Here is a 13,436-nt window from a genome sequence, read left to right on the forward strand (position 1 = left end):
CCCACCTGAGAGTAAGAGTCAAGCATATCCGGTGTGGAGCCAGAAGCAACGGGCTCCTACTCTCAGCTCCAGCAGTAATGAGCTTGGGTACTTCATACCTCCGAGGCTCCGTTTCAGCATCTGTAAAATATTCCTACCTCCCAGAGTTGGTGCAAACATCCAAAGGGCCCTGGGAGATGCTGGAGAAGAAGAACCAGGGATCTGTCTCCCACCCGGACAGCAGTTGCTCCGGCAGCATCTCTCTGACGTCAGTGCTTTGGAACTTTGTGGTCTCGATGATTTACGCTTTTCAAGGAAAGACCTGTGGTTAATTTGGGTCAGCTTCAAGTCTGAGGCGTTCCCTTTGTGGCTCAGCGGTTAACGAACCCAACTAGGATCCATGAGGATGTGGGTTCGATCCCTGGCCTCCCTCATGGGTTAAGGATCTGGCGTTGCTGTGGGCTCTGGTGTAAGCCGGCGGCTACAGCTCCTATTCGATCCCTAGCCTTGGAACCTCCAGGTGCTGCAGGTGTGGCCCTAAAAAGCAAAAAGGAAAAAAAAAAAAGATTATTATTCATTGACTAAAACTCTGCTAAGACTTGTTTTTGAAATTGGCTTCTGGAAAATTTTCTGACACAAACGGTCCATAATTTACACAAGCACTGCTTTAGGTAGCCACCCATGAATCCATAAGCATTTCTTGAAATAAGCAGGTTTGGGGACTATTTTTTTCTTCCTTTAAACCGGTTGGCAATTTTTACACACAGCTACAAATATGCATGTGTTCAAATTTAGGTTATAAATAAATACTGGTCTGCATTACTTTTACTCCAAATTTATTTTGTCTTTTTAGTGCCACACCTGTGCCATATGGAGGTTCCCAGCCTACACCACAGCCACAACAATGCAGGATCTGAGCCGAGTCTGCAACCTACTCCACAGCTCACGGCAACGCCAGACCTTTAACCCACTGAGTGAGGCCAGGGATCGAACCCGAGTCCTCATGGTTCCTAGTCAGATTCGTTTCCCCTGCGCCAAGACGGGAACTCCCAAATTTACTTTTGATCAAGAAATTATAAGCATTTTCATTGGAATTTCCCTCTTTATTGAAAGCAGAACTGCAGTAGTTTATCACTCTTTCTTTACATGAAGAATCAGTTGGAAAATATAAAAATGAAAAGCAAGCCTGTTAGCAAGCTTTACTAGCAAGAAGCAATCCAAAAGAGAATATTTTTCTCAATCAGTAAAGGTTTTAAACTTTAATAAGCTTTCATTGCTACAATGAAAAATTAGAAGTTAAAAGATAATAAACCCCCCAAAAAATCACCTATTGAGAAAAATTCAACAATTTTGAATACACAATGCACAATGTGAATTTCTTCAAGTGTGAAAGCCAAAATAAGGTATAGCTTAACAAGCTGTATTAGGAATATATAGATGAGAACGTCCAAGGATGGATACGCACTTGCAAACATCATAGCTATATAACATTATCTATTATACATTTAAAACTAAATTAAAAATAACACTCTACAGTCATAACAACATCTACTGGAAATTTGGGTTAATTACACTTTGAGAGGGTGAATTTAAAATTCACCGAACTTCACCAGTAGTAAACTCACCCACATAGAATGGTTTAGGAGTTAATACCTTATATTTCTTCTTTAATTTCTCTGTAGAAAACAACTACTTCTAAAAAAAAAAGGCTTAATTACCTCTAGACCATTCATCCCATGCACCAACACTCTCTCTCTCACAAACATAAACAAGACTTCCAGCTTTTAGAAAACTTTAGGATCCTGAAATGGATCATCACATACATTTAGGAGGAAAGTTCTTCATGCAAAAAGAAAATAACATGTAAAATTTTAAAAATTTTAGTTTTTAAACAATAGAAAAACTTTTTGTCTTTTTAGGGCCGAACCCATGGCATATGGAAGTTTCCAGCTAGGGGTCTAATTGGAGCTGCAGCTGTCGGCTTACACCACAGCCACAGCCACACGGGATCCGGGCCCTGTCTGCAACCTACGCCACAGTTCATGGCAACACCGGATCCTTAACCCACTGAGCAAAGCCAGAGATTGAATCTGCATCCTCATGGATGCTGGTCAGATTCGTTTCCGCTGAGCAACGACAAGGAACTCCAACAATAGAAAAACATCTGGAATCATCTTTCATGTCTAACTTCATAGAACTAATTCTTGTGCAAATACTAATTGGTTATAAACATCTTAGTGGAAATAAATAACATCTTATGCTGGTTGAGTATAATAGCAGTATAATTTTCCAAGTAAATAAACTGCTTGTACTAAAATTCTGCTAAATAAAATAGAGAAGTTGTATTGCTATGGCTGTGGTGTAGGCCGGTAGCTGTAGCTCTGATTCAACCCCTAGCCTGGGAACCTCCATATGCCTCGGGTGTGCCCCTGAAAAACAACAACAAAAAAATTCCAATTAATTTCACTACATTCTTTAATATGTCAGTTTGTTTTTTAGATCTATTCTAACCGGAACTCAGACAATTTCTGACTAATTAGGTCTACTCTTTATTCCAACAAACTCTTGAAGTAGTTAAACAGTCTTTAAGTAGCAGTTTCAAGCTACTGCTGATTTACCTCAGGCGTTAAGGCCTCTCCAGGCCCCCGTACCTGGACAGGCTTTGGGACCCAGTCAGATTTCCAGCAGGCCCCGGAATCCCACCGGTTCAGTATTGGGAACAGGGGCCCAAAGCTCCAGAAAATAACTAGTCATATTTCCACACTGAATCATGCTCAGGTCTGTGCTAAGTGACTAGACAACAAATTTCTATTACGAGTAACACTTTGCTCTTCCCAGGTCAAATTATAACCCCACTTGTGTTATAAGGTTAAGGGGTGAAGGGGTTGTTGGATTCCTCTAACTTTCGCAGAGCGGCTCACTCACCTACCTGGATAGTCTGATATTTCTATGGCATTTAGGGGGTTATTTTACCCTCTTCTCACTTCCAAGTGAGTTGGCAGAAGCTTTTACTTTATTTTTTTTTAAGGCCGCACCTGGGGCATATGGAAATTCCTGGGCCAGGGGTTGAATCGGAGCTGCAGCTGCAGCCTACGCCACAGCCACACGGGGTCCTTAACACACTGCGTGGGGCTGGGGCTAGAACTTGCATCCTCAGAGACAACCTCGGGGCCTTAAAACTGAGCCCCAGTGGGAACTCCACTTGGCAGAACCTTAAAATTTCCAACAGTTATTTTAGATAAATGCCTCCATTTACCTATATGACAGGAATAACAAGCTAACCTTTTCCCTTTAGGAATAGGATTATATTCAAACGAATACAATAACTTAAGGTAACAGACATGGATAACGGTGTTGGAATCATTTTATGACATGAAATTGTCCTCTGCATGGAGCTATTACATAAAAGAATAGAAAAAGTTTATTACATGTATCTTTTGGACTTTAATACAAAGGCATTTGAAAAGTTGCACAAGGAAAGCCAACAGCTCTCTATGTAAGGGGCACCACCAGTTTTTGTATTTTTTCACTGTCCGCACTGCGGCGTTTGCTGCTCCTAGTAAGGAAGGCCTAGCGTGTCCATCACCATCTGCAGAGCTCTCAGAGGAGTCAGGATTTCTTCCACATTATCGTTTCTCAAAACCCAGTCTGGCTTGAGTCTGTGAGAAGAATAAACCCTTGTATTAGTCAGGTCCTTCTCCTAAAAGGCTCACCTCCGCCACACTGGCTTAACGAGATGCGGCCCCGCACGCGGTCGCCGTTTAGGGCTTTCAGACCATCTCGCGCCATCCTCCCGAAGGGTGGTCCCGGCTCCTTGGACGCTTAGGCTGTTCGGCTAGCAAACCCCAGGGGGTTTTGTCTGTAACCTTGGTTCTTGGTCTTCTCTCAACTCCTGTCCCATCTCAGGAGCGAGTCCTACCCCCCACCATCCGCCAGTTCTTGCCCCCTTCCTTTGGGTTCACCCATCCTCCCCTTGTCACTGGATCACATCACAGACTCTGTCACCCTCACAAAGTGCAGCAGTGCTGCTGGCGGCTCAGCCCGAGACCCCAGCTCCAGCCGCCATGTGGAATGTGGCCGCGTCCTGTGCCTTAAACATCCACTGCTCACAGCCTCCGTCCCCCGAGCCGCCCGTGTCACTGGATCCCAGAACACGCCTGCCCCCAGCAGGAGGCCTCCCTTCCTTCCTGTCGGACTTGGGTCCACCAGTAGAACCTCCTTTGCAAATGCCGTTAACGCTATTGAATTCAACAGAAAGTTCTATGTGGAGTCCACATAGAATCCAAACGTCTGCCTTCTCCATGGCTGGACAGCTGCACGTTGCCAACGGAAAATGACAGAACCAGGCTGGCTGATTATATGCCAGTGATTGAAATTGCTTCCTCTCTCTTTCCCCAAGAATGACCATTTTAATTCCTTCCTTCTCTCTCTCTCTCTCTTTTTTTTTTTTTGCTTTTTAGGGCCACACCCACAGCATATGGAGGTTCCCGGCTAGGGGTTGAACTGGAGCTACAGCTGCCAGCCTACACCACAGCCATAGCAACGCTGGATCCTTAATCCACTGAGCGGGGCCAGGGATCGAACCCACATCTTCATGGATATTATTGGGTTGGTTACCACTGAGCCACAACAGGAACTTCTCTTCTTTTCTGATGCCCCCCACCCACCTCCCAGGTCTGCGTCTGAGTTGGGGTTTACAATCTCCTACTTCACCAATTCAGTAACATCCCTGGGGGGCGCGCAGACATCCTTCTCAGGTGAAGCCCTACCACTGGAGGCATTTCCATCCTCCGGTCCTTCCCTGTGAAAATGCCAAGTAGCTATTCACGAGGGTGGCCGCACAGATTGGGCATATCTGTACCAGGAACAGCGTTCTGAGGAGAAAGAACACAGTTCTCAGGAGGGCTCGGCCACGGAAGAACCTCAGAGGCATGACGAGGTCCCAGAGAGCTGTGCACTGTATGACTCCATGTACGGGACAACACAGAGAGGGCACAACTGATGGTGTGGAAACCTCAACAGTAGTTCCCAGAATCTAGGGGTGAACGGGAGAGAATCAACTGCAGGGGTACGAGGGAACTCAGCTGTGACAGAAATATTTTATCTCAGTGGCCGAGGTTTCACAGCTGTATACACTTGTCAAAACTCACTGAACTGCAAATCCACATAAACGGTGCATTCATGCTGTTGGGAATTTCACCTTCTACAAATCTGACCACATCAAAAGGAAAAAAAAAAAATCTACTCATTCATTTCTTAATAGTTTAGACAGCATAATTAATGTTAAAATATACTGTCCTTAAATAAAAATGTAGAAATCATTCCCACTAATAAATTTCAAGCAAATAGACTATGATTTTACATTATACTGTGAAAACACGCATGCATGAATCCAATTTACAACTCTTACACAGTTTACAGTTACGAGGAATTAGAAAGCTAACTGCCCTATAACCCAGACCAAGAGAGAGAGCTGTCCACGCGTGGGATTTACACCCAGGGGGAATCGCCGGAGGAGGGAGGGAGGGACTCGAAGGATGCCCTAGTTTAACCTCTCGATCGGTTCTTCTGCCCAGAACCACAGACCTGATTTTCTAAGGCTGGTCGGGGTCTTCCTCCGATTCCCACCATAGGCACCTCGTTTTTCTCCATGACCAGCACCCCCCACCCCCTGTCCTGTCCTCTCAATTCTCCCTGCTCCCAGCTTCATCCCAGAGAGGACCTCCAGCTCCCCGGTATTGGCGGGCCCCTGGCTATGCCCTAGGCCAGCGGCAGCACAGTCTCTGTTACTTTGGCTGCTCATCGACACTCATCCTCCTGTGCGACACGTGAACAGCTCCAGGCTGCACAGTCACCTAGTCCACGCCTGCAGCAGGGCCCCAGCTCCGTGCCACCTCCACTCTCTGCCAAGGACAGCGGTATCTGTTCACTTACCCAGCTGAGCTAACAACCCCCACCCCTTAAAAAAAACCAAAAACAACTTCTAAAGTGACATGTTTTCAGCCAGTTAAGCCATCGCTACCCTCACAGGTCTGCTGTAAGCTGATGGCCCCCAAAGATATAGCCACACCCTGATCCCCAAAACCTTGACTCTCATCTTATTTGGAAAAGGATCTTTGCAGATGAACTTAAGAATCCCAAGCTAAGATCCTCCTGTATTACCTGGACTGAGCTTCAATCCAACAGGTGTCCTTAGGTGAGACCTAGTTAGGTGTGGGTGTGGGTGTGTGTGTTTGTGTGTGTGTGTGTGTGTGTGTAGAGAAGCCCTGAAAAGATGGAGGCAGAGGATGGAGACACAGCAGTGAGCCAAGCACACTTAGCTGCCAGACCCTGGACGACCCTGGAAGGGTCTGCCCGGAGCCTCGGACCGAGGGAGGCTCTGCTGTCACCTTGATCTCCAGCTCCCCATTTCAGGAGCTGTGAGAGAGTCTGTGCTCCTTGTTCCAGCAGCTCTGGGAAACTGAGACAAGGCCTCAAAGACCTCCTCTAGAAGGAGAGACTTCAGGCTTCAGGAGACCATGGGGGGAGCTGGAAGCTGCTGTTTGGGCAGCGTGACCTCCACGCGGGGAAAAGGTGATGTGGCAGAGCCTATAAACAGCTGCCACCAACCTTAGCGTGTCACTGCTTCATGCCAGGGACTTCCCGAATAACCACGAATACTCGGAGCGGCGGGTTCATCACCTCCTTCACTCCCAAGTTCATCTCCTCGGGATGTGCTCATGAGTCTCTTCTTGCTCCTGTGCTGTTTCTCCAACTGTCAAGCACAGGTTCCTGCTTATAGCAGGTTCTTAATAAACATTTGCTCAGTGGAGGAAGGAAGGAAGGAAGGAACGGTGATGGAAAACCATAGGGCACATTGTCTGCTCACCTTGAGACCATTCTGGTTCTTACAGGTGTTTCTGGAATACAGGCCAAGCTCAGAGAAGAATTCTTTCTTTGTTTACAAAGTATTCTTTCAGTATTCACTTTATGTTTATGAGCCGTAAGTTTGTAGAGATTATATATACGGTCAACAGCTTTCGACCGACTTCGAACATCCTAAAAAAGAAAGTATGCATTATTAAATTAATAAGCATTAAATTTTGTAGCTTTTTCTTTCTTTTCTTTTTTCTTTCTTTTTTTTTTTTGTCTTTTTAGGGCTGCACCCGAGGCATATATGGAGGTTCCCAAGCTAGGGGTCAAACCAGAGCTGTAGCTGCCGGCCTACACCACAGCCACAGCAATGTCCGATCTGAGCTGTGTCTGTGACCTACACCATAGCTCATGGCAACACCAGATCCTGAACCCACTGAGTGAGGTCAGGGATCAAACCTGCGTCCTGATGGATACTAGTCGGGTTTGTTAACTGCTGAGCTATGACAGGCACTCCAAATTTTGTAGCCCTTCTATGCTAGCAAAATCAATTGCAAAAATTATGAGCTGTCTTTTTTTTTTTTTTTTTTTTTTTTTGGCTTTTTAGGGCTGCACCTGCATATGGTGGAAATTCCCAGGCTTGGGGTGGAATTGGAGCTGCAGCTGCTGACCTGTGTCACAGCTACAGCAACATGAGATCCGAGCCATGTCTGTGACCTACATACACCGCAGCTCACAGCAATGCCAGATCCTTAATCCACAAAGTGAGGCCAGGGATTGAACCTGCATCCTTGTGGACATTAGTCGGGTTCGTAACCCACTGAGCCACAAAGGGAACTCCGAATTATGAACTTTTAACAATAAAAAGCCAAGCTCTTCGAGTTCAGCTTCATTTTGAATGAATTCTGAAGAATGATAAAGAAGGCAGATATTCAAAAATTGTACTTGTATCTCCTGATTAAAATGGCAAATATCGGAGTTCCCGTCGTGGCGCAGTGGTTAACGAATCCGACTAGGAACCATGAGGTTGTGGGTTCGGTCCCTGGCCTTGCTCAGTGGGTTAACGATCCGGCGTTGCCGTGAGCTGTGGTGTAGGTTGCAGACACGGCTCGGATCCTGCGTTTCTGTGGCTCTGGCGTAGGCCGGCGGCTACAGCTCCGATTCAACCCCTAGCCTGGGAACCTCCATATGCCGCGGAAGCGGCCCAAGAAATAGCAACAACAACAACAACAACAACAATAACAACAACAACAACAAAAGACAAAAAAAAAAAAAAATAAATAAAATAAAATAAAATAAAATGGCAAATATCAAAGTCACTATATTCCACATAGTTCCCAAGTCCTGTGACTTTATGTCCTCAGTCTCCAGTCACCCCCGTAGCCCTCACTGACGCAATCCTCTGTCAGGCATGGACCTCGCCCAGACAGCTCCGGTCTACCCTCGCTGCCTTCCTTAGCGGTCCCCATAACCACACGCTCCCAAATCCACCCCTCCATCACTGGCCGAAGGGAGGGTCGTACCACAACCAGACACCACCCTTGCTTCCGTCCTTCAGCGCCTTCCCTCTGTCCTCAGGATCAAGGCCCCTCCCGGCCTGTGGTCACCCCCACGATGACTGTAACACCTGGAGAGGGTAACTCAGAGGCCTCAGCAGAGAAACGCGCGAAACGTCTTCACGTTCCAGCGGGAGGGGGAGGAGTTGTGAGCTTCTGGATCTCGACCTTGCTGGGCAGCTTCCCTCAAGTGCACGGGAAATGGGACTGACGGGGCTGCCATAAAGTCTACTTCTGCAGCCCAGCTCCTCTGATATATAAGAAACATCTCATGGAGTTCCCATCTTGGCTCAGTGGTTTATGAACTTGACTAGCATCCATGAGGACGTGGGTTCAATCCCTGGCCTCACTCAGTGGGTTAAGGATCCAGTATTGCTGTGAGCTGTGGTGTAGGTCGCAGATGTGGCTCAGGTCCTTTGTTGCTGTGGCTGTGGTGTAGGCGGCAGTTACAGTCCGATTCAACTCCTAGCCTGGAAACTTCCACATGTGGCAGGTGCAGCCCTAAAACACACACACACACACACATACACACAAAGAAACAACTCATATCAGCACACAAAGCAGCTGTGACTGCACATAAAACCCTACTGAAGTTGTGATCATCACTGAAGGAAAAGTAGAAACATCTTAGACTTAAGAACGTGTAAAAATCACCTCAAAGAGAGGAAATGGATGAATACTCACAGAAGCTCGGTTTGTCGCCTTCAGTAGAACAGCTAACAAACAACACGTTTTTGTGAAAATGCTTCTGGTCTTGTCTGCAACTTTATCACCGGGCTTTTCCTGGTACATGTGCAGAAGCTCCAGCAGCGTGTCTACGGAATTTTCTACATCATAAACTGCCGGAGTCGTTTTCTCATACTGGATGAGAAGAGAGCAGAATTATTAGTTATAACAAACACACATACTCTTAGACACAGCCTAGCCATGAAGAAAGCTTAGAGCCAAACTTTGGACCACCAGCAGTGTGTGCAAAGGGCTTTAGAAGTTGGTGACTTTCTGAGGCCACTGCCATTTCTGGATCCATCTTATATGCACACGTGCATTGACTGCTTTTCCTCCCAAACTAAAGTTGCAGAAAAAATGAACCAAATCTAAAAACCTCTGCAAATGCACCCCTTGATGTACATAAAAACAAGCTTGCAGATAAGGCCGTTTTTGTGAGAACCTCTCAGAAAAAAAGATAACATATCTGTGATAGTGAATCACAGGGTAAGACAGAGATAAAGACAAGGTTTATGCTTGTAACCCTATTCCATGCTTCTTGAGAGGAAGGTGAGCTTGCTTTGACATAAAATAAATTTGATGACTATTAGTCTAGAGTATAGTTTTCATGTCTCAGTTATCTGACTGCATCATTAGATTCATACTGAAATGTGTGCGGTAACAGGTAAGCTGATGGCACTAAGATAAAAACGACAAGGCAATGTGAACACAGCACTTATTCAGCATGTCTGTGCATCATGACTCATTTAATCCTCACACAATTATAAGGAAGGTACAATGACCACCTCCTGTTTTACGTTACAGAAAAGGAAGCACAGAGAGGCTTAGTAACTGACAGCGAGCTGCAGAGCTGGGACTCGAACCCAGCGTTTTGCCAGATGGGATTAGAAGGGGTTCCGCTTTTCTGATATAATGCCACCGTGCACCGACCCTCGGCTCTGGACCGAGATGGACGTGGACCCACATCTGGCTCCACCACCTGCCACCCTCTGGCCCTCAGGCAAGGATCTCACCTTCTGCAAGGACAACTACTCTCTCTACAAAGTGGGAACAGTAACAGGAATCCCCTTTGAGAATTAGTGTGAGGACGGAATTGAATGATGCAGGAAAAGCACCAGCATGGTAGTTAACAAGTCCTCAATAAAGGTTAGCCACCACTGTTGTTAGTACCATAAAACCAAAGAAATGATGGAAAATCAGTGTTTCTATGTACTCTTATGTTAGCAGAGTTAGCCCCTGCCCCACAGAGCCTCTTGCACATAGTAAATGAATTTCAACTCAGAGATCTGAGTTCTAGGGCTGAGCAGCACAGACCTAACTTGCCGGGTGAGATTTCTAGGCCCGGGAAGACTGCATTATTCAGATGGAAACTACCTTGGCGACATTCAGCAAGACCTGCACAGCATATCCGATGACCTCCATGCAGGGGACACTCCGGTTACAGCTTCGGATCAAGACAAATATTTTAGCAATGGCTCCACTCTGGGCCATGTTCTCACAGCAAAGTGAGGAGAGTCTAGTGACTACCTCTGAAAGGGGGGAAGAAAAGAGATGCAGTCACAGAGACAAAATGACTGGCCATTACAACAACAGTCTTTTCTACTCAAAGGTAAAAATGCATTTCGAGCCTTGTGTTGTTACTGTTAAAACAACGCACCCAGGTGCTTCAGAGCCTCCAGGATAGCGGAGAGGTACTTGTACGTCAGGAGACCTCGGAGAGCAAGTGTGGTTCTTTGGTAGAGTTTGTTTTCTTCCCGAATCTCCCTATTTGCGCAGTGGAGTCTCTGCCGAATAGCTTTAATTTTGGCACAATCATTTCTCTTCCTCCAAGAATAGCCTCTCCATAATGCCTTAAAGAGACAAAATAGTAATTTTATTGATTGATTGACTGATTGATTGTCTTTTTAGGGCCACACATGTGGCATGTGGAGGTTCCCAGGCGAGAGGTCTAATCAGAGCCACAGCAACGCAGGATTCGAACCGTGTCTACGACCTCCACCACAGCTCACAGCAATGCTGGATCCTTAACCCACTGAGCAAGGCCAGGGATCGAACCCACAACCTCACGGTTCCTAGTCAGATTCGTTTCCACTGCACCATGATAGGAACTCCCAAAATAGTAATTTTAAGATTTCAATCCCTGACGTGAATTTTACAGTTCCACAAAGGAGATATTTTCGGTAAATTTATGTGATCAGAGACTTCGCAAATAAAACTTCAATTGAGGTTCTGATAAATCGCAAAATCAATTGTTCTAGAAATACATACAGTATTTCTATGTATAAGCTGAAGCATCATTCATTGGCCAAAGATGCCTAAATATTCAAAATGCTAAAATGCCTTTGCAACTCTCAATCGTCAACTTCCTCCAAGGAGTTTTGAAAATCAAGGTCTTAATGAAATGATGATAGCCTAGTGTTTGTGAATTACTCTATTGGCCAATTCCAGCTTTTAAAAATGCACATAACTGTTTTTAAAATGTTAGCTATCATACAGATGAATAGCCAACCAAAACCTTGAATTAAAACATTTTCAGTTACCTGGATTTTAGTGATTCTGTTATTAAGCTTTTCCTGCTTTTTACGGAGAAGAAAATGGCGTACAGCTCTCTGTATCACTGAGGCTGCCCTGTTCTGCTGGCTTATCCGTTCTTGAGCTTCATGCTGAATTGTTATCACACGGTGATATTTCTGAAGAAGCCGCTTTTGCTGTAACCTTGCCCGAAACCATCTCTATGTAAACATATGAAGATTTTTTTTTTTTTACTTCAGGGTTTTTCAAATAAATACACAAATATATGCACAAGTGAAATCAATAGAACATTGAACTGTCTTTCAACAGGCCCCTCCTCCCCTAGCATTCTTGTCACACTGCTTGGTGCAGCTCCTTCCAGGCCACAGGGGGCCTGAGGAGTGAGTGTTATATACGAAACTCAACCCCACACAACGTGGTCATATATGAACTTAACCCCACATCACGTATTTGTTCCCTCTTACGGCCATGTGCTGGCTTCTCCTCTCAGTATCCTTAACTTTGGATGAACTTCAGGCCCCCAGTCCTAGGCCCTCTCCTTTTTTTTTTTTTTTTGTCTTTTTGCCTTTTCCAGGGCCACTCCCGCGGCATATGGAGGTTCCCAGGCCAGGGGTTGAATGGGAGCTGTAGCCACCGGCCTATGCCAGAGCCACAGCAACACGAATCCGAGCTGCGTCTGCAACCTACACCACAGCCACGTCAACGCCGGATCCTTAACCCACTGAACGAGGCCAGGGATTGAACCTGCAACCTCATGGTTCCTAGTCAGGTTTGTTAACCACTGCACCGTGACGAGAAGTCCAGGCCAGGTCCTCTTCCTTTTATCCATCTTATCTTCTGAAGCAATGCCCTAATGCCTGCACATGGAGGCCATCAACGTTGAGTCCGTACCACTCTCCACGCTCCTGCAAATGGCTGAGAGTGGGCGCTTCAGCCTCGTGCCCAGGCTGTGCGCCTCTGGCTCAGGACCCGATCCTCCCGCTGTCCCCCAGTCAGCGGGCAGTGCGTCTGCTGAGTTACCGAGGCCAGAGTGTGGCTGGCTTCCTTGTTTGCTCCTTGTAAGGCCGATGCCGTCCTCCGCTCTCACGGACCCTGACCATCCCGCTGTCCCCACCCCTTTAACCTGGGCTTGGCTGTCCCCCGACTGACAACCTGCAGCCTCCTGGCCGGCCTCCCGTTCAACTTCCACATTCCTGCCCGAGTAATTTTTTTAAAAATAAAATATGATTCTGATTCCAGCCTTCTACTTCAATTCCTCCAGAACGTCTTTCAGGCCAGAGCGTAAGGACTAAACTTTTTTCTGCCTTAGAATGCTGTTTACATCTCCCGCCACCGAACGCCAGCCTGCTGGCATCTCACACTCTTTACGGCAGACCTGTGCTCCCTCGGTTTTGAAGGCTATGTCACCCCCTACAACTGGACTGTTCCTTCGATATGTTTTATTTGACTAGTCATCCCTCGGCTTAAGCTTAATGTCTCAACTTAAATGCCCCTTGGCCAGGGAGGCCTTCTCCGATCAAGGTGACTGGCTTCGCTTTCCCGTCTCTGTGTTCCCAGCAAACATACCTTTCTCATTCGGTATCATGACGAGGACATGGGCATCTACTGATGTACAGGGAAGTCACTCTGGCTAATACATGACTGCACGTGAACTTGAGGTTACCTAGAACAGCCTGTCGTGCAGCCTATTAAACATACGTTGTGTGTCTGCTTTTACCATTAGAGAAAAGAATGCATTTAAAAATCAAAATGGATTAACTGTGGTTCGGACATCCAAAACAGAGCTGGTGG

At 46.2% G+C, this 13,436-nt stretch overlaps 1 protein-coding gene across 2 annotated transcripts in view; it reads right to left on the minus strand.

The window, feature by feature from the left end:
- Positions 1-1,061: 1,061 nt before the first annotated feature.
- ASPM (assembly factor for spindle microtubules) overlaps positions 1,062-13,436 on the minus strand; it is a 66,720-nt gene continuing 54,345 nt past the window's right edge. For both annotated transcript variants that reach the window (XM_021064478.2, XM_084979315.1), the window contains 6 exons: positions 11,654-11,845; positions 10,771-10,963; positions 10,488-10,642; positions 9,072-9,248; positions 6,848-7,017; positions 1,062-3,638 (listed from right to left, as the gene is read on the minus strand). In XM_021064478.2, the coding sequence (XP_020920137.2) occupies positions 3,536-3,638; positions 6,848-7,017; positions 9,072-9,248; positions 10,488-10,642; positions 10,771-10,963; positions 11,654-11,845 (990 nt within the window). In that variant the 3' untranslated portion in view covers positions 1,062-3,535. The remainder of the gene's footprint in view (positions 3,639-6,847; positions 7,018-9,071; positions 9,249-10,487; positions 10,643-10,770; positions 10,964-11,653; positions 11,846-13,436) is intronic.

The sequence above is a fragment of the Sus scrofa genome, chromosome 10 (genome assembly GCF_054392235.1).
Source record: "Sus scrofa isolate SSC_HxYL_T2T_F1_AM1 chromosome 10, Sscrofa_HxYL_maternal_Yorkshire_Landrace_v2.0, whole genome shotgun sequence".
NCBI classification, from domain to species: Eukaryota; Metazoa; Chordata; class Mammalia; order Artiodactyla; family Suidae; genus Sus; species Sus scrofa.